At 45.0% G+C, this 20,680-nt stretch overlaps 1 protein-coding gene across 5 annotated transcripts in view; it reads right to left on the minus strand.

Annotated features, from left to right (window-relative positions):
• rhea (Talin_middle and talin-RS domain-containing protein rhea) overlaps positions 1–20,680 on the minus strand; it is a 439,862-nt gene that overhangs the window by 326,995 nt on the left and 92,187 nt on the right. For all 5 annotated transcript variants that reach the window (XM_075693866.1, XM_075693865.1, XM_075693867.1 and 2 more), the window contains 10 exons: positions 18,566–18,635; positions 18,362–18,504; positions 17,330–17,457; positions 17,207–17,270; positions 13,941–14,045; positions 13,778–13,867; positions 11,961–12,026; positions 10,515–10,616; positions 9,152–9,228; positions 8,287–8,381 (listed from right to left, as the gene is read on the minus strand). In XM_075693866.1, coding sequence (XP_075549981.1) covers positions 8,287–8,381; positions 9,152–9,228; positions 10,515–10,616; positions 11,961–12,026; positions 13,778–13,867; positions 13,941–14,045; positions 17,207–17,270; positions 17,330–17,457; positions 18,362–18,504; positions 18,566–18,635 — 940 coding nt within the window. The remainder of the gene's footprint in view (positions 1–8,286; positions 8,382–9,151; positions 9,229–10,514; positions 10,617–11,960; positions 12,027–13,777; positions 13,868–13,940; positions 14,046–17,206; positions 17,271–17,329; positions 17,458–18,361; positions 18,505–18,565; positions 18,636–20,680) is intronic.

The raw sequence follows: 20,680 nt of genomic DNA on the forward strand, positions 1-20,680 counted from the left end.
AGGGATGCAATTCTTTGTTTAATATGTCTTTCTAAAGCTGACCTGTTCTCTAGCATGACCAAAGCCAGGTGTTGGCTGATTTCGTTCAAGATCACTTTATCGAATACTCTGTACAATACTGACAAGAAGCCTATTAATAGTCAATTTTTTTTATGCCTCATTCATTATGGATTCCAAGCCTTGGGTAAGCGACAAGCCAGCGCTGTTACAAAGGGGCACAAGCCTCTGGAGCGCAATATCAGGGAGCCTGTTACTCCATCTTCTCTTGCCGCTCTTACCCTGAACATATCTTGCAAAGCCCCGCCAACTTGACCACCAGTCACACCTGGAATTCGCACATTTTCCCTGCAACATGTCTGTAGAAAGCTGCACTTCAATGGAGCTGGAATCCAAACACGCTAAAGCACTTGTATATGCCTAGAGGTACAGTAAAAACGTCAGGTAACGAATATTACTCCAGAGTCCCTTATTGTGTTGCTGTTTCTCATGTGTGGGATGTTGAGCTCCCTCATTTGATTTCGATAAAGATGCAACTGAAGGAAACAGATGGGGCAGCTGAATAAGTACTGCTATCATTATTAAAAAAGAAGTCAATGATTCAAAATAAAACAGGAAAACTTAGGTTTTAGTGGTAAGAAATCATTCTGTTTTTCATCACTCTTGCTATAAGAAGAAATAAAGATTAAAGGGCATCATGAAACAGGCATTAGAACATGACCCTTCTTACCAAATACACCTCCCCCTCCACCCCAAAACACAACCTCACAATGGTTTTGAGCACTCCTTCATGCCACAAACTGTCACTGATTGGAACGCCTTTATTGAGAGGCAAATCTCATAACTCACTGTCACATCATTTCTGCCCGATTTAATGTAATGATATTTCTTTTCTTTTTGTAGCGTGTTGTCTACCATACTATATGTACTATATTATGCTGCATTTTCTCTGCTGCAAACTACGCTTCCTCGTTATTCAGAGAACATTCTCATTCTTGTGTCATGTTATATTCAAGTAACAATGTGTAAGCATTTCCACCCTGGTGATGTTTCCATTGGGAATTGCAGTATAAAGAAATAAACGAAGCGAGAATCCTCACCACAACCCTGTCCATGCTGCCCCCCACTCCACATTCCTTGGCCATGTAAATCTAGCCTTAATAGGCTCTCAGGTTTTCCTGAAGCCTCAAAAGCTATCTGCAGCTAGAACCACACAGGTTCTAGCTGCAGCCGTGAGTGTGGACTTGGTTCTTGCAAAAGTATTGTAGACAATGGCACCCGTTATCACGCCACCTTGCAAGTGCTGGTGGCGCATGCACATCCTGCTTTTGTTTCTTTTCTTGCCCCCACCCCCACCCCTTATTTTTGCTTGCATATGCTCCGAGATGGAATCAATAAAATGCATTCTGTTTGAAACCTCAAATTGTGTGCCGTCAGCTCCAAGAAGCCTGCGCACCTGCATGTCTTAGCTATACAACCGTGGCAACAAGCACCATAGTAACATTCGAGCCGAAGAGCGAGAAAAGTGAAACAGTAAAGCAGAAGACTGTCCTAGCAAGAACATGAACCATGGCTTGTCACCAGCTTCTGGAGTATGACGACCAAAGTGATAATTGGAAGGCGTACGTGACGAAGGTGGAAGCTTATTTCTGGGCAATAATGGAAAGGCTGTCATTACTGGCTGCGTTAAGCACACACACCACGTGAATGTATGAGCGCTCTCCGGAAGAATTGCACTGAGGAAGCCAACTGTCCTGACGTACGAGGAAGCTGTCAAAGTTCTGGACAAATATTTTGATTCCAGACATCACGAAGATAACCAAGAGCATTTGCTTTTATTGTGATAGCAATCATATGGACACTCCAAGTGCATTTGTGCCATTTCCGTGAGGCGATAACACTGTCGTCGCACGCCCTGTGCTGTATGTGCGAGTGGAGCCGTGCAATGGGAGCCGACAATTGCGGCTCAACCTCGCCTGCGTGAAAGAGATGAAAGCAGGGAGGAAGCAAACAGTCTTCTGTCATGCACGAGGTGTTTACTCTGGCCGCAAGTGCGCATATGGCGGCTACGTGAGGTCGCGCGGCTGCCTCTTGAGAGTGATCTGCGTTGGGGGCGGTGTAGCTCTGTCGGCGGCTCACAGCTTTGTGCATGCTGTGTGTTCTCGGTGCTCACTTTGAGTGGAAGCGATAGACAGCACGAATGTCACTTTGCTCGCTGCCGCTGCCGCATTGTGTCATGCAAACATTTTGACAGCGAATTTTTTCCGTCAGATCTCTTCATGTTTGCTTGTGGGCGTATGACACCATGCTTGTTAATTTAGTTAGTGTCCGTATGTTGACAACATTGTATGGCCGATAAAACCACTATCCTTACTTCATATAGCTGTCCACTAATTTGTGATCGCAATCGATGCTTTGCCTTTCAGGTGAAACTGCAACTTTTTTTTTAACTGGTACCAGTTGGAAGGCGAGCCCATTGAAGACTTCATTGTTTAAACACGTCGGATTGCAGACAGCTGCAATTTTTGAGACATGCTTGACCGGTTTCTACGTGACTGGATAGTCTGCGGTGTCAGGTCAAGTGCGGTTGGGCAAAAGCTCACTGCTACTGGTAGAACAATGGGAAAGCTAATATTACGAAGATATGCCTTAGCAACGTACGCAGAGAATGCCCGAGAGGACGCTTCCAGTATAAGCAGGGAGAAGCACTAGCAGTAGGAGAAGCACTAGCAGTAGCAGTAGCAGTAGCAATCATCGGAGGAAACCCCGAAGATGAGCGCATTCAAACATTAACCAGGCCTTGTAAAGGTCAGCTAGAGCCTCCAATTTATCGCACAGTTATGTGGTGTGGCATTGAAATTCCAATTACTGTTGACACCAGTTCACCCGTTTGCATCGTGCCTAAAGAACTCTATGACAAAAACCGAGAACATTGGCCCCTGTTACAACCCAGTACATCAAGCTTTCCTGCTATCTGGGAAAACTGCCATTGCTTGGAAAATTAGCCATGCCTGTGCATTACAACAAGAAGGTGGTCAAAGGTTCCTTGGCAGCACTGAACTGCTCAGGGCTGAGCCTCTGCGGGTGCAACAGACCTTTTTCTGGCACGTGAGCGCCACTAACAGCCACGCAAATGCTTATGGGAAATGTGTGAATGCCACAGAGGCAGGCGTCACACTTTTGTTTTACTCCTGCACCGTGTGAGCACCTGTTAGCAGTATTAACTGAATCAAATCTGGCAAGATGGTGCATGTTATTCCCTAATTCAAACAAGAATGTCTTGTTTATTGTTTAGCTGCGACAGCGGCCTCTTGCCTCCTTGTGATGCCAGCTGTGGTAATCTTGCGCACCTTGCTTTTTGTTTTCTTGCTTTCTTTTTTCCAGCTGAGAACCCCCTTCAGCTATTTATTGCACACATCCTTTGACCCTGAATAACAATCAGTAATGGTCGAAATTGGAAATCAGGCGTAATAAACAATGTGCAGATCGAATACTAAACCCAGCAGCACATTCCACAACTGCAGATAGATTTGGTTAATGTACTGCCTTGTCTAACACTCTGTTTTCTACAAGTGAAGATTATTTGACTTTTCAATGCAAGGTGGAGGGACAGGAGTGTTTTTCACCATTTCTCACACAATTTTTTTAAAGCTTAATAAGAGCAATTCATTTCATTCTGTGTTTGTTATGTGGTAACGTAAAGCACACCACTTCATAAATGTCTAGTGTCTGAGAATGCAATGTGAAATTTTTTAATCTGCCTCATGATGTTGCGCAAGTGTAGTGGTGAAGCATATCGCTTAGCTGCAATCGGTGGTTTAATGTCGGAACCATGCTGCAAAAGCACATGCCCAAAAACACAAGGAAAATGACCTACTAACTTTTTTATGTAGTGCAGCTGATTAGAATAACTGTTAAATAAATTGTCATCGCGAAACAGCAACCTGCTTCACATGTGACCAATGCGCTCAAATAAAATGATTTTGCAAGCTACCACCTATAGTTTTCCAGGCAACACATGGGGAAGGCGGGAGATGGAAATTCAAGACAATGAGCAAAACGAGAACAAGGTTTGCTCATTACCTATAGTTTTAGTGGATAGTGGCATGTGAATGCAATATTGGGAGTAGACGGACTGTAAATTCGATCCTAAAACAATGTTTCCCTCATGAAAGAGACTGGGAGTATAGGCAAATTTTTATTTTCCCTTGAAACCGGACCTCGCTCGGGACACTGTTTCGAACAACAAACATATTTTTCCTTCGCTTTCTTCCCTGCTTTCTTTCTTTATTTATTTTTAGGAATAAGAGTACATGGGTGCCCCACCTACGAGCTACCAGCCAGCGAGCGCCCTGGCCACTTCTGAAATCTCGCAACGTATGTGCACTTCTCTTATCCGACCACTGTGGCAGCAAAGGAGGCACAAATGCCTTTTCTTCTGGGAAGCCTCCTTGCTTTCGTGCCATTCAACAATGCAGCATTCTATGGACGAAGTTTTAAACAATGGAGGCGATATGTTTACGGTGGCGCTTGGCTCTCTACAAAAAAGCTATTTCCTTCTCATTTCTTGCATAGAGATACGAATGCAGATGCTTGAAGACATGTGCACTTATGCCTTGAGGAGCGTCAAGAAGAATGTGGTGCCTTGTTCTCTCCCTTTTTATTCTTTTCATACTCCCATGGCGGCAAACGGGCGGCGGGCACCTGGGCGAGCCTGCTTGCTCTCCATTCGTTCTTTCTCCATAGCGCACCACGCGCCAGTGAGGCACCGGGGGATTGCCCGAAATAGGTCTATATTTGCTTTCCGGCTGAGTGATGCAGGATCACTGGTACTAGATGTGTCAGCACAGCAGAAGGTTAGTGCAAGAGACAACCATTCTGGGGCTATGAATGCTAGGGGCTATGAATGCTAGGGGCTATGAATGCTATCCTTTTGGAGTTTCAAGATGTCTTTGGTGTGGAACTTGGCCTAATTATTGAGCCCCCAGAACACCTGCAACTCAAGAAAGGAGCGGTGCCGAAGACTTGTAATGCTCGTTCCCTTCCTTTTGCTTTGCCTGGCAAGCTTTCCAACAAGATAGATAGACTGGTAATGCTTGGAATACTGTCACATGTAATGCATGCAGAGTGGGTTATACCCATTCAGCCAGTTTTGAAGAAGGATGGCATAGTCAGAGCATGTGGCAATTTAATGTGACCTTAAACACCATCTGCGAGCTCGAGCAGTATCCATTGCAAGTCACTGATGGAATTTTTTCATGTTTGAACGGTGGGAATTACTTCAGCCCACTGGACCTACAAGATGCTTATTGCCTTATTGCCAGCTTCCCCTTGATGAGGACTCAAAGAAGATGTGCGTTGTCAATACACCACGTGGGCTATTTTGATATAACAGTCTGCCTTTCCGCATAGCCTCAGCACCTGCTTTATTCCAGCAGAAAATTGAGACTGTTTTGCAGGGAATAACAAGTGTACAAGCTTACCTTGATGACATTTTTGTATCGTAGAACAGCGAGAACACCAACAAGTTAAAACAAGTACTGCAGTATTTTTGTGAGCACGAAGTAAAGCTCGGGCTTGACAAGTGCAGTTTTCATCAAGCAGCAGTCATGCAGCTAAATTGATTGTAAAGGCCTGCATCTGATCAATAAACACATAGAAGCAATTGCAACAGCCTCCAAATGTCCAGGAATAGTGCTGATTTCTGGGCATGCTTTCATCTTGCTCAAACTTCATACCCAACATGTCTTTGTTTCTCATACCACTGTAACTAGAGAACGACACACTTTGGCTTTGGTTAAGTGCTCAAGAGGCAGCTTTTCGCAAAGCAAAACAAATGCTGCGGCAAGTCAGCGTGTTGGCACAATATGAATCTGCTTAACTACACAAGAAGGAATTGGCGCTGTGCTTTTCCACACAGGCAGTGATCAGATCAAGCCTATTGGCTTCAGGTCTAGAAAATTAATGAGGGCAGGGAAGAATTATTTACAACTTGAGCATTGCGCTATATCTTGGCGGATTGCACTACAAGCTTCAATACTCACATGGTAAGCAGCTTCTCAACACCGACACCCTTAGTCGACTACTGCCACGATCACCGGAACCTGAACCATTGGAAGTGGACCTACCTGACTATGTTTTAGCTTTGGCTGGGTTCAATGAAGAAATTATGCCTGTCAAAGAGTTAGGACAGCTAACAGGAAGTGACCCACTTTTGGAACAGGTTATGGAATTCACAAAGAATGGCTGGTTATCTTGTGTGAAAAGGCTCAATGCAAGCAAGGGCTCGATGCAAATGGGCGCTGTCCTTGGCTCACAGACTGCTGTACTGGGGCTGCCGAGCTGGCGTTCCCACAAAAGCAAGATGCAGTGTCTTGCACATGCTGTACGAGACGCACCAAGGGTGATCTGCCATGAAGGCTGTTGTCAGATCATCATTCTGGAGGACAGGTTTGGATTGCGATATTGAATGACTGTCAGCAACACGGGAAAACTGCATAGGGAACCAGCGCAAGCCCTCTGCTGCAGTGACAATTAACTGGCCCGTAACCGTAGCGAGGTGAGCCAGGATTCACATTGTAATTTTGCTGGGTCTGGTGCAGGAAGCATGATCCTCGCGGCCGTAGACGCACATACAAAGTAGATAGAAGCCATACGCTTGAAACAAGCCCACTCAGTCTCTACAGCCAATTGCTTGCGCAGTATGTTCAGCAGATTGGGCATACCGCAGACAGACCATCGTTTCTAGTAACAGAATCCAGCCCACCAGCAACGAGAAGTTCGCACCCTTAGTCAAGAACAACAATATAGCACATCAGTATGGCTGTATATCATCCCCAATTGACCGGCCTTGCTGAAAGGGCTGTCAAGACCATTAAGGACGACCTCAAGAAGATTGGTGAAGAGTGGCTAGAAGACAAGCTGTCCAGGCTGCTTTTAAATTACAGGATAACGCCTAACAACTCTAGGAAGTCATTGCCGAAACTGCTTTTCGGATACCAAATCTGATCCTGCTTCGATATGTGCTTTCCCCCCATGCAGGCGACGTCAGTCTGTGAACTAGACGAGTGGACAATGCCACCACAAGAAGCTATTGTGTACGTCCGTAACTAAGGCGCAGGGAAGAAATGGATGCTAGGAATTGTGAAGTCTATGACAGAATGCTGAATGATTACCACACAGACACCAACCTATCCAATGAAACGGCACATCGTCCAAGTACGTGCGTGGCGAAGTGCAGTACCACATGACACAGACCAAAAAGTCAAAGATCAAGCAGTAGAGATTGACACCTGTAGCCCGTCTTCACCCAGATCATTAATTCAAGGCAATGTGGCTGAGCCTGAGGTGCCTGAAGCTCGAGCGGAGGCTGTGGCGAACTGTGCTAGCTTGGCCAAAAGCCCCAAGCCACCACAAGCTTTCGTGGCATTGCACATGTGAAACATCAGTACACCGCCTGCAGTGCTAAGGGATGGCACACATTATCACACTGCCTTGCAACTGCTGGTGGTACATGGGCATCATGTATAGTTTTTTTTTTTTATCCCCCTCCTATTTTTGCATATGAAGGCATGTGTACTTATGCCTTGAGGAGCGTCAAGAAAGAAGTGGTGTCTTGTTCTCTCTTTTTATTTATTTTTTGTACTCTTATGGCGGAAATGCTGCAAACAGGCAACGGGCACCCGGAGGAGCATATATCTCAGATATAGTATGCTCCGAGATACAATCAATAAAATGCATTCAGTTACAAACCTATACCTGCGTATCGTCAGCTTTAAGGCATGCACCTGAGTGTCTTAGCTATGCAAACTAAAGTCACTCTGAGAATGACTGAAAAGTTGAGCAAGTTGGTAGGGGATTCACAGTAAGGGAAGGCAGGCATGCTAACCTGGACACAATACCGTCGATCCTCGATATAAAGAACACAAATACATGTACAACGAACTATCAGCCAAATGCATGTACAACGAATTATCGGATTGCTCTGATAATTAGTTTCTTCAGATTGTTCTGATAATTCGCCTTTCCTTATCCTGAACCCCTACCAACTTGCTCACCTTTTCAGTCATTCTCAGAGTGGCTTTCGTTTGCATGTAAATATAATACGTTTGTCACCGATATCAGCACATAACAAGTACATGCTTATAACAAATATCAAACATAATGAAGGTTTCGTGTCAGGTCCGACCGACTCTGTTATAGTGGATGGAATGCTTGTGGCCCTTGTTTGTGTGTCCATGGTTTGCACGCCTGTTTTGCCGCAATATGGGCCACTGCGAAGAGTCTCACCTTGGGTGCCAGGGCGGACCACTGCTGGGAGAGCGACCGAACCCATGGCCGGCTGGGAGGGCTTGGCAGCAGGCGTGTGCTGCAGGATGGTGGCCCTGCACGGGTGGGGAGGGAGAGAGACACGCTATGCCCCTCCAGAGTGGCCCCACCCTGACAGACAACACAACCGAGACATAAGGCAGGCAACGCTGCAGAAGTAGTGCGGTAAGTAACGTCCCACTCTACGCATTTCGCAGTGCAGTCGTTTTTGATCCACTCCATATATTACAACTTGTGGACACAAAGTTACATCAAATTAGGCATCTAAATACAGGTATCTAAATACAGGGGAAAGGAGAAATTGTTTTTCTTGGCAACCGCTGCACCAAATTTTATGAGGTTTGTTGCATTTGAAAGGAAAAGCTAGAATCTAATGACTGTTGGAAGCGGATTTTTTATTAAAGCCATCAACTTTTTAACAAAAATTGTTCAAGATTGCAAATTTTCACAAAACGAAACTACCTATCAAGTTTACAGCAATGAAAAATTATAGCACAGTTCTGTCAATTGAATCTAATGTTACACCTAAAGCGGACAAAATTGATAAATTATACATGGCTCTCAAGTACACCACTAACATGTGAGTAGGACTTTTGCAAAACCATCATAAATATTGTAACCAGTTCACGTAAAATATAAAATTCATCCCACGCATCAAATTTACATATATAAATTCGTAAGATATCAAATTCGTCCGCTTTGGATGTTGTGACAGATGCAGGTTATAGAACTGTGATGTGGAGACAAAGGACGAGCATTCCGGCCAGGTCAATCGAAAGTCTGAGTTATGCTCCAGACCAAGCCAGCCCGTAGCAGCCTGACTCACTTGGCTGGCGAGACACTGTCCTCCACCATGGTGGAGCCCTCATCCCCGTCAATGCCCAGATGGTCCTTGGCTTTTTTCTGCAGACACGAACAAACAGCCGTGCAGAGATTTCTCAGGCTGTGCACAGCACAACATGCAATTTGTAAGACGGCCACTTTGGCAAACCACCATTTCAACAGATCGTGCTGGTTAAACTTCTTTTTTTCTCGAATGGATACATGCCAACACTGGGAATTGCAATATGATGCCTAAGTGCCTAATTAGCACAACAAATAATCAATGAACAAAGCTGTTTAATCCGACTAGTTCCAAATGCACGCAGCAGGAGGCTGGTCACAATGTGGAAACTGGACGTTGTGGTTATGTGTACCGAGCACCACTGACAAGTTCACCCACATCGCGATTGGACCGCTGAAAGCCGAATGCACTCAGCCCGACAAGAGGGCAAAGATGTTGAGGGGAATCATCTTCATTTTCATTATTTACACGCTTCTTTACAACTGAGATTTTGATCAAAAAGAAAGAGCATGGCAACGACAAACAAGAAGCTACTTTAAAGATTGTCAGCTGAAGCTGAGTAAGAAATATTGGGAGCCCACTTATGGTGAGAACATTTTCTAACATTCTTTATTAGCATCACTTGCATTCACAGAGAAGCAACAGCACAGGACTAGGCTTAAACCCATGTTGAATGTGGAGAAGCATAGAATGAAAGGTGAAAAGGACAATTTGGGGGCACACAATCAGCTTCCAGGAACACAGTCGTCATGTGGTCAGCCGCTGCGTCAGGTCAACTGAATAGAAACTGCACATACTGTCAGGCAGTTTTTGTAACTGCTGTTGTTGCATTATATTAACTGGCACTCCCGACGTGCCATTGAAGTCCCGCATTATTTACCAAATGCAGCGCCCTCGTATTGCTGTGCTTTGCATGCATGCACTAGAAGCTGTCTACACTAAGCATAGGAGCAGCTTGAAATCTAGCCCCTTGTATATGAACAGGCGGTCACACGTGACTGCACTCCTGCACTGGAGAGAGGAAGGGGGGGGGCTACCGCTCCCACACGGTGCCAGGTGTGTGCAGTGTGCTCAGTGGCACCTGGGATGGCAGTCATCAATAATCGTTGCGATGCAGATGCCGGCGAGGGGTCCTGGTGTTCAGATGTTCCAGCACTTGTTTCGATAGAGGATGAAATGCAAAATTGTCCATGTACTTATGCTTAGCTGCCCGTTAAGCAACACCCAGGAGGTCAAAAATTAAACCAGAGCCAGTGTCGTGAACCAGGGCTGCTCAAATCCCATGAATCAATGAGTGCAATGAACTCAGTGCAACTATGAAGTGTGAGCCACGAATAGCACCCACCTTTTTGAGGATGATGTCGATGTAGCCTGCAATGAGCTGGGATATCTGCTCCCCCTCGGTGGTTTGCACGGAGTAGTACGACTCTGAGTAGTCCCCAAAGTCCTGCAGCAGCCCCAGTGAGCATGTTATCTGATCCTTGAAGTACACTTCTTGTAGCAGGCAGAGACATGGTATGGTGTCTTTATCGAGTTACTTCCTAGCAGAAGGAGGAGCAGCTAAAAACTACCAAAGAGGCTCCAGCTTCTGGCCACCATGCAGGCACATTCAGTGCTCAGGTGCGTTCACAGAATGTTATAGCAATAGAAATCATTGTTATTATGCAATATTTAACATAGTTGAATATGCATTGGTTACTAGCACTTTTAAGGTACATGTTTCAGTGCACAACACATACAACACAGAATATGTACTGGGTGTTTCAGTGCACACTTTCAAAATTTTTTACAAGTTGCCTGTAGCAGACAGCACAGTTCTAGTCCATGAGCTGGTCTACTCAAAGAACCGCACATTACTTGCACAAAAAAAATGAAATGCATAATCAACTAATTAACAAAAATTCACTGGTGAAGTTTTTGACTAATTGTCCTATGGCACATATTGCAATTTACAAATTCTAGCCGGAGAGTTCGCAAGGCGGACCCACTTGAAATGAATTCTCAGGACGACACCAGCTTCGAGATAATAATTCTAGAACTTTGAGGAGAAATGCATTGGTGTTCCAGTTACTTTTGTGCTTCAATGCATAAACAATGTTTTGTTAAGAAAATAAGTGGAATGACAGTGCATTTTTACCACAATTTTGATGGCGCATATATCGTAAATGGTGTCATCCACACAATTCTTTTCCAGTTGATATGCCTTACAGTCTCACATGCTAGAATTTGTAAATTGCAATATGTGTCATACGATAATTAATAACTTAAACAGTGAATTTTTGGTCATTAGTCGATAAGGCATTTAAATTTTTTATGCAAATAATGTCCGCCTCTTCGAGTAGACCAGCTTATGGTTTACTTAATGACTGAGCTTCTACCACAGGCAAATTTTTTAAAATTTTGAAAGTGTTCACTGAAACACCCTGCATATAAAGCCTGTAAAGAGCATTTTACTAAACTATGATGGCATAAATAAAGGTCATGACTGATTTGCACAATATATATGTATCTAATAACTGTGATTATAAGTACTGTCTAAGTTGAGGTTTTCGTCAATTTTCTATCCTATAATGTTTAACAAGCGTGGTATCCAATGCTCCATAATCAATAACTTGTTCTGTGGCATGGAGCAAGACATGCTGTACAGGTGAAGCTGTGGCCTCGTTGCTCAACGAGACGACAAAAAGCTCTAAAGAAGCAATGCCGACATGGCACTGCCAGTGTCCCCAAGCACAGGCTTGTTGCAAGGCCCGGGCAAAAAGAACCTCGTACACACGAAACTGGAGCTTACCAGGGTGAAGCTGTTTGGTGAGGCGGCCCAGCGGCGGACAGTAGTCAGGGGCCACACCTTCATGATCTGCACAGTGTTTAGAATCGCACCCAATGCTGGCATCACTGCACTGGGTCAGTGCAACAGTGGCACCCGCCTGTTGCCACAACCATAAACAAAAAGCACACATGGAAGAAAAACCGCTGGGAAAACAGGTCAGCTGTAAAGCCTTGTACTGAGAATTCACCGTCACAACACGATAAACAAGGAAATGCAACCACCTATGATGTACAAGCTGTGCTTTGTAGAAAAAGAGACGGCAAAGCCTTGTGAAAACTTCTTTCCCAGGGGCACTCAATTTCAGCGCCAACATATATTAAAGAAGTACTGACACAAAAGTTCCAAGTCGAGTTAACGTGCGAGATGATTTATGTGCGCACAGACACATCGTCTGCAAAATATAAATGGCAAATATAGCTTTGAACATATTTAAAATAAATTTTAAAGTACGTGTGTGCGTAGCCAACCGCAAAATGTGGCACCTCGCCACATCGACATTAAGAAAGGAATGCAAACAACTGAGAAAACGCTACGTCACGAGTTTTCGCTGCCATCGGGACAGGCCCTGTGAGCAAGTTTCTCACCGCTCCGATAGCCCCGGTCTTTTTTTGTTTTCTTTTTTGCCACTGATGGAAGCACAAAAAAATTAGCTAAAATTTTTTTCCGACACCAAATAACTCAGAGTAAAGTGACCTCGAAGTATGCATGTCATAAAACATTGCGCAAAACAGTAAATCATGGACGTGATTTTGACTCGTAAGCGGTCACCGCAGCTGCCGCTGCAATCGTCTCTGCCAAGCAGATAGCCTGGCTAACATGTTTTCTCATCGCTATTAACGGCGTCGGGAAAACTAATCATATTGTCACTTATAAGCGGCATAAATGTGCAGACGTTGATTGTGTCGGCGAATATAGGTGCCTTATTACAAGCTTCGGACCGATCGCAACGGCCGTCGGCCTCGGATCCGACGGCCAGCGAGCTATGCCTATAGTTTCCCAGCAATTGCCAGCTCGCCTGGCTTGCTCATTCACTACCGTCACCGTCGATGAGCGGCAGAAGTGGTCCGAGTTCGTGCGCGCCCTGGATGCTTAGAATGGACCCCGCTGATGAGCAACTAGATTTGCTTCTTTCATTTCGAGCATGCCTGGCGCAAACAAAACCCGCCTAGCTTAGAGCAGTCCGATGATCTCCCACCACGACTACGTACCCCCAAGCCTGATGCTGTGCCGACTTTTACCCCGACTTGTTTCCTGCTCCGGAATATGCTTCATACCCAAAGCGCCCTCAACAAATGGCTCGTAGTACTTGTAGCAGTGCGTACGCATATTGATAGCTGTCACTGGCCGTGCTTTCAGAGTCGCTGCTTTGTAATGGATCCAATCAAAAGTGGTTGGCCACGTCTAATACGGCGGCGACTCCCGCCTGCAGGAAACAGTCACCGCTGGAGGACGAAAATGAAGACGACAATGACGGCGTGGAAATCGCAAAGCATGCGCAGGCATAGCAGACAAACTAGCAGCACGGAAATCGCGCGCCGGCAAACACGCTGCCGTGCGTACGTCACCTTTGTGCGATCACGTGCCCAACTGTGTTTACATTCTTTCTTTGGCCCAGCTTGTTGCTCTCAACTTGGACTGGTCGCTACAAACAACTCCAAATAATTACCTGTCATGCTCTGAAGCAAATGATGTTTCGTGCCATGATTAGCCACTTATTTCAGTGGAAAAAACAAGATCAAAAATTTTTGTGTCAGTACTCCTTTAAGCGGAATGCCCACCTCCTTGGTGCGTTCATCAAGACGCATGACACTGTCCTTGGTCACTCCCAGAAGCCGTGGCACCAGCTTGTTCTTCCCTTTCATCTTCTCCTGCAACAGAACGAGGGTGTGTGAGCGCAGAAGAGAATGCCATTTACTCCAAATTCTTCAGACTGTGACACACCTTGACGAGAAAGAAGGTGACACCGTACGTCTTGAGGGAACGAGCCAATGCAACATACTTCACTTTGGCATCCAGCTCAGAGGTGCCAATGTTCTTGCGGTGTTCCTGAAATGAAAGCACGGCATTTCAGTCACCAGCCAAGGTGGCAGAGCGGGGATGCATACCTGCCAAAAAATCACACGTCGGGGATAATGGAGGGGACAGCATGGCATACTTATTTTTAAAGTTCAGTACACACTTTATTGATTACTTTTTTTATCTTTAGACCCAGCACACATTCAGATTAAAACTTGGAAAAACAGAATGACAACATTGCTTTTAGATCACAGTGAGTTTTCCAGTGCCTTTGCTGCTGCAAATTTTGCCTGTTTCAGGAACTTATTCAATTAAGCTTGCCCAAAGCAAGTACAGTTGAACCTCTACGATATGATCCCGTTTCACACAGTTTCCCGCCACAAATGTTCACAAATGAGAACACAAAAAATGACCCAATACTTCTTTCTTAGCAGTTAACATGTTCCCAGAAAAATGCACTCTTTTAGCACCAACGTTCAACACATCGCCAAGCTGTGACCGTATGGTATGTTTTCCAGCTGCTAGATCCAGGGTATCTACTACGTTGACATTTCCAAATTCCCCGAGTTTTCCAGGTTTTCCCTGAGTGCCACTGCAAGATTCCCTGAGTGACCCAGAAATTTGTTTTATGTAAAGATGGGCTGACACCATGTCGCCCAATGCTGTCACTCTCTAGCAAGCATATTAAAAAAAAACGACTTAATCTAGTTTTAATAGTAAGGAGCAGCGTTTATTTTGCTCCAAAAGAAAACAGAAGGCAGGTGTTAGTAAAATGCACAGCGAATAAAATATCTTCGAAAAAAATGGTCAAACCCATTGCAAATTGAGTCGCGTATTCTCAAATGAAAATAAAAAGGAAATGCATACAGAAGCAACTATTTTCAAATATGAGCTGTTTCTATCAACTTATAGCAAGCTCATTGGTATGAGGCCCGAACTTTGTAACAAGTGAGATTATCTCTCAGCAGCTTGAAAGTCAACCTCAACTGTCCTGACATACTGTCAGCTTGCATACAATGCCTCAGTTTGACTGCTTTTAAGTGTTTATTTGGTTTGGATGATGGTCACCTGCATCTTGGCGTCAACGACCTCTTTGTTTTTTGTGCTCAAGCTCCTTGAAAGAAGCGATGGCACACTTGCTTTCCCGTTCACTCCTCATTGCGAAGGTCCTTCGTGTTCCCATCCTCCTTCCGCCACGCGTTTGCCCCACGGACCAGTTGAAGCATCCTCTTGGTCAGTTGTACAGACAATGTGCGATTTTTCGAACGCCCTAGGGGCCGCGAAAATGTTTGAAAAATCGGGTAGTTCGAAAAAAAGAGCGCATGTCTTTTATTGCCCTTATGGGTTTAAATCGCCAAAGGCACATCCGAAAAAGTTCTGAAGGCCTGCCAGTACACTTATTAGGCATATCGGTGCACCTTCTTTGACAGGAGATGATGGGTGCATGCGTGTATAATTAAGGACTACATAATGTGTTAAAGAGAACAGATTGGTGGGCTAGTTTGCACGACATAATTAGCGATGCGTCTTCGTTTCTTCCTCTTGTTCTCGTGTTCTTTTTTTTTTGCGCTTTGTCTCAATATAATGTGTCTCGTAAAAATGGCCCCTTACCCTACTTGGTATGCTTCACCGCAATACATTTATTATGCTTCACCGCATGACATTATTGTACTAAGACAAAACTAACTTTCGGAAACCGGATTTACGAAACGCATTGCGCTTTCCGAGCGTCGAAGCCATGGAATCGCGATGACCACAAAGGCGAGGTCAGTGCCATTGCTGACAGCGGCAATTCTTACAATGAAAAACACGGCACCGAACGGCAAGACGCTTAATAGCAAACATTGAAGTAGCTAGGCCTAGCGTTGCAGCGGTGGTGGCTACGGTTGCTATCGGATCTGCGTGCAAGAGCACCGGTTGGAGGCGGCGACGCAATCAAAACGGCAGCGGTGGTGGCTTTGATTAATGCCGTTTCAGACCTTCGGTCAAGGCAAAAAGTCCGGAAAATCGCACGGCTAAGGGTTCTTGCGTCCAAAATTTCAGATACATTTTCAGACACATTCTATGGGGTACAGGTAGTGCCATGAAGCCGTCCGACTTATTAGGCATCCGGAAAGTCGGCCGTTGACTGGCAACTCCTCCAGCCGATGACACGGCGTCAAAGACAATTGGTTGCGATTCCTCTCTCTTACTTGAGCCAGCATTACAGCGACTTTCGTTCCCTTTCAATAAAATTAAGAGTTAATTTTCTCTGATAGAAGCACAAATTCTCCGAGTTTTCCCTGAGTATTTCCAGACTAGTCAAAATCTCTGAAAATTCCCGGTTTTCCCGGTTGGTAGACACCCCGTGAGCAAGAAAAGGTGTGAGGCACGGCAGCTACCCCACAGTACCTGCTTGCCCGTGTCACGTGAAAATGCTGGCATGTACTCAGTTTCCTCTCATGGTACCAGCAGACTTCGCAGGTTGTTGCACATTGCATTCACAGCTATCACTGCCAACTCTACTGCGATAAGTATTGTCACCTATCTGTTTCAGAGTGCACGTGATATAGTGCCGTTGGAAGCGTACCGCACGCTTTTAATAGGTGATAACCCAAGCGCACTGCTGTTACCAGGTGCAGGCACACAAAGTGAGCATCACGTTTAGTTCTGGCGCCATCATATTCCAGTGTCGCCCACAAGGTGACTCTTGTTTTGCTTTCCTGTTGCTGTCTTAAAACACCATAAACGCTACCTTATTGCAAAACGACAGTTCACAGCTTGGGCAGCTCAGGGCCCTACCAGCTAAGTGTTGCAGCGTATCGTGCTGCAACACTTAGCCTTATGTAAATGTTAACTACAGTTGTGGCAGCCAAGTTTTTTAGTGACGTCAGATCATATATTTTTTTTGGTTAGCATGTTTCCTTCTCGCGTTTTTTCCCAATACGTATGAGCGATGTTCTACTGTAGTACCTGTCTTGGTGCACCACACTTTAAATGACTACTAAGTGGATGGCACAAGTACCATCATAATTTATCTTTTTGCACGCATTCTCTTTATCTCGAGTTGCCCAATCTTTCGAGAGCTTTAAAATATTTTTGCAAACATAATTTATTTTTGTAAAACTTCACGCAACATTCATAATATCGTAGAATGAACACAAATTTGCATATGTTACAAAAAGTTGGGGAAAGTAGGAAACAGCACTCACGGCAAATATCTTTTTCTCAATGCCTTTAATCTTCGCATAGTCCTTGGGCAGGAACTCCTTCAAGCTGCGAGATAGAAAACGTTAGAGTCCCTTTGGGAGCTTGGCACTCGGCCCGGCACTCACTCCAGAAAACCGGGTTTGTGCTTGGTCTCGTTGTGGTCGCCAAACTGTATCTGGCACTGGAGGCCGGCGAACTTGCAAGCTTCCTCTAGTGTCACGGGGTGAGTCGTGTTCAGGATGGCATCTCGGGCCTGCACAACAATTACCAATTACCTTGCCACATCCAGCAACTTCCCGGTCTTGCATCAGCCCATTCTATCAAATGCTTGCATCGCATCGATCCACCCAGTCCCCCACTCATACCCATTCCATTGCTCTAATGAACAACCTTGGCAAATTTGTTCGGCAGAAGACTGTAGGGTGGTGGAAGGTTCGTGAAAGTCAGCCACCCCTATGGTAGCAAGAAGATACAAAGGAACCCTTAGTAGCTTCCTGCTACAGTCTGGATGGATGACAATTTTCTCTTTAAAAACCTTACTCAATATCATGGTACATGGCCAGTTCCATCCCACTTCTCCCTCTTAGAATTAGCTGTAAGGATTAATGGGGAATATCTATGCAACTTGCAGTTAACAAATGGCATTTTTCATTCCATTGCTCATCATGCAGTCCTTAGCTCCTCCTTAAGTTTCGTTATTTAAGTTTTTGCCCCAAGGTTAGATTAGCCAAGTGAATTGATTGAATCATTTTCTTTTCAAGGACATCAATACACTTCAGTTTAAAACTTGCGAGTGCCTGTAGCCCTGCTCCTACAGATTTTTATTCCTCTGGTAGGTTTCCTTCTCACGATCGAAGTTCCAGGTGGCCATGATGATACTTTTAAGCCACAGGCTTTCTAAAGCCTGTCACTTTCTAAGCATTACACCTTGATTTGGCACGTTGTGTTTTGACGAAGTACTTCTGCGCAACACTGTAATCGATTCTGTCACTCTGCACAGCAGTTCATGCCTTCACTTATGCAACCTGCTAAGCTTGACCTTAACAAGGTACTTCGGTAAGCCACAGTAGCTACGAGCAGTCTGTTGCAAGCTTAATGAGCCAGCCATTAAGCTTATTACAAGGCGAGTCATCACATCAGCATCGAGGGCATCCCACCTGAACATAAAGCAGGTTGAGCTGAACGGGGTCTCTCGAGTCAACGTTCGAGTCAGAGAAGAAGTACTTTCGCCGTAAGGTCAGCATCTCATCTTCATCCACACCCAGCTCCCGCAGTGTCTTAGAGTGGTCCACCCAGTTCACTGCACAGGCACACATTCATGAGGCACACACACACACGCCCGGCGTGACGCATTCACTCACAATCATCGTCAGTCTTCAACTTCTTTTTCAGCTGCTCCATCTTCTGGTCGCGATCTTTGTCCTTCTTTTCCTGATAAGCAAAAACATTTCTGGTAAGGCCTCAGGTGATTATGATGAAACAGTTGACGACGAGACAGGTGAAACACACGGGACAATGTGTTGCCCTTCCCATACTGCTGTCCGTATCACATAATGACCGTAAACCAACTAGCCCAGCTCAGAGCCCTCCTCTGCCTCACAAGAGACACAGCTGACCTTGTCTTGACTGCAGTAGCGAAAACTAAAATGATGCTACAATGCAGAAGCACATAAACTATGGCGTCATTTTTGGAGGACCATCACTTTTGGTTATGTCAGGCTTCCATGTTTGTTTTCAGCTACAGTTCGATAATCATTTCAGACATTGTCATGTAAATTCCATGGTTGTCCCTTCTCTGGGTGACTTTGTCAAATAAACTGCACTGCACCAAAACAAATGCATACTAGCCTTGGAATAAATCAGTCAAAAGATGGCACCTTTGAATCAATTTTATGTGCCTGTAGGTCATCCTCACCAGACTGCACCATATTAAAAGAAGTGGCTTGTGGCAGCACACAACTGCTACCGACTACAACAATTAGGGCCTTTATTATTTTGTAGGATGTACAAATACTGATTTCGAATCGAACATTGAATCGAATAAAAAGAAGGTCGTATATAGAATATCAGAATATTTAACACAAGCATTTATGCTTCCAAATTTTGTGCAAGAAGCACAGTGCTGCACATGCTCAGGAGGCTAATCACATTACTTAACAAGAATCTTCCTAGCTATCAGTAAATTGAATACCTATGAATCGAGGTGCATAGTATGCTATACTCTAATAATAATATTTGGGGTTTTACGTGCCAAAACCACTTTCTGATTATGAGGCACGCCGTAGTGGAGGACTCCGGAAATTTTGACCACCTGGGGTTCTTTAACGTGCACCTAAATCTAAGCACATGAGTGTTTTCGCATTTCACCCCCATCGAAATGCGTCCGCTGTGGCCGGGATTCGATCCCGCGACCTCGTGCGCAGCAGCCCAACACCATAGCCACTGAGCAACCACGGCAGGTTATGCTATACTCTTATGCTATACTCTTATTAAAGGGAACACCAAATTAGTATACCTGAACTGATAACAACTCAGTTCGTCTACCAAAGTGTGGAAAATATTTTTTATTGATGGACTATCTGTCAAATAGAATGAAGTGCTTTTTTCCGTTTGAAGCTGAAGAAGTAGCAAAGTTGTCCTAAATACATACGGGATTTTCCGTTTAATAGTTCTAGTTAAAGTTAAATAGTTAAAGCCATACTGTGCTTAATGGCAATCTTCTATTGCGTAGAAAGTATTGCTTTCCAGTTTCCTTGCAGAAAACAGGACGGTTTTCCCATTTCCATAGCAGGTGGTTTCTGTGGGTTATCGCCAGCTCGGTGAGGCCAGTCTGCGTGGCAGACGAAAGTGGGGCACGTGCACCGTGTCGCTCGGCACCGTGGTCATCAGCGTCGCACACGTCGACCGCAGTTGGCGCTAACAATAAAGAGCTCTTAAATCGGGAGGCGAACGGCAAGTGACGTTGTTGCCCGCGCTGCCACCTCCCCCGTTTCTTTTTTTTTTCATCTGCAGTGCATCCATCTGCCATCTTTGGCTACCAATCAAAGCCTTTGCCGCAGTTGGCGACTTTCTTCGCTACTTTTCAGATTTTTTCGGATACTTTTTCTCCGGAAGACCTGGCAACCCTGTCCGTGATGGTAATTTGCCCCCAGCCAATGTGATAACGGGGCCCCGAACCGTTGCAAAAAGTTTAACACCAATATGTATCGGTCACAAAATCATGTGTGCGGGTAAGACTGACGGTCATTGAAGCAGCATTCAGGCCTGCAGTCGACCAGATGGCAACTACCGCAAGCATGTGTGCCAAGGTGTGCTCGTATGTGGGCAGAGAGCTCCTAACTATGCGAATCTGCATGCATGGACACAGAACTCACGTATTCAATGCAATCAGCGTGCCTTCTGGTGGCTAATGCTATCAATTAGCTCTCCTTCTTTCCATACGCACTGCTGTTACAGTTCCCCCATTTCTGTCGCAT

This window comes from Dermacentor variabilis, chromosome 5 (assembly GCF_050947875.1).
Source record: "Dermacentor variabilis isolate Ectoservices chromosome 5, ASM5094787v1, whole genome shotgun sequence".
Lineage (NCBI taxonomy): Eukaryota > Metazoa > Arthropoda > Arachnida > Ixodida > Ixodidae > Dermacentor > Dermacentor variabilis.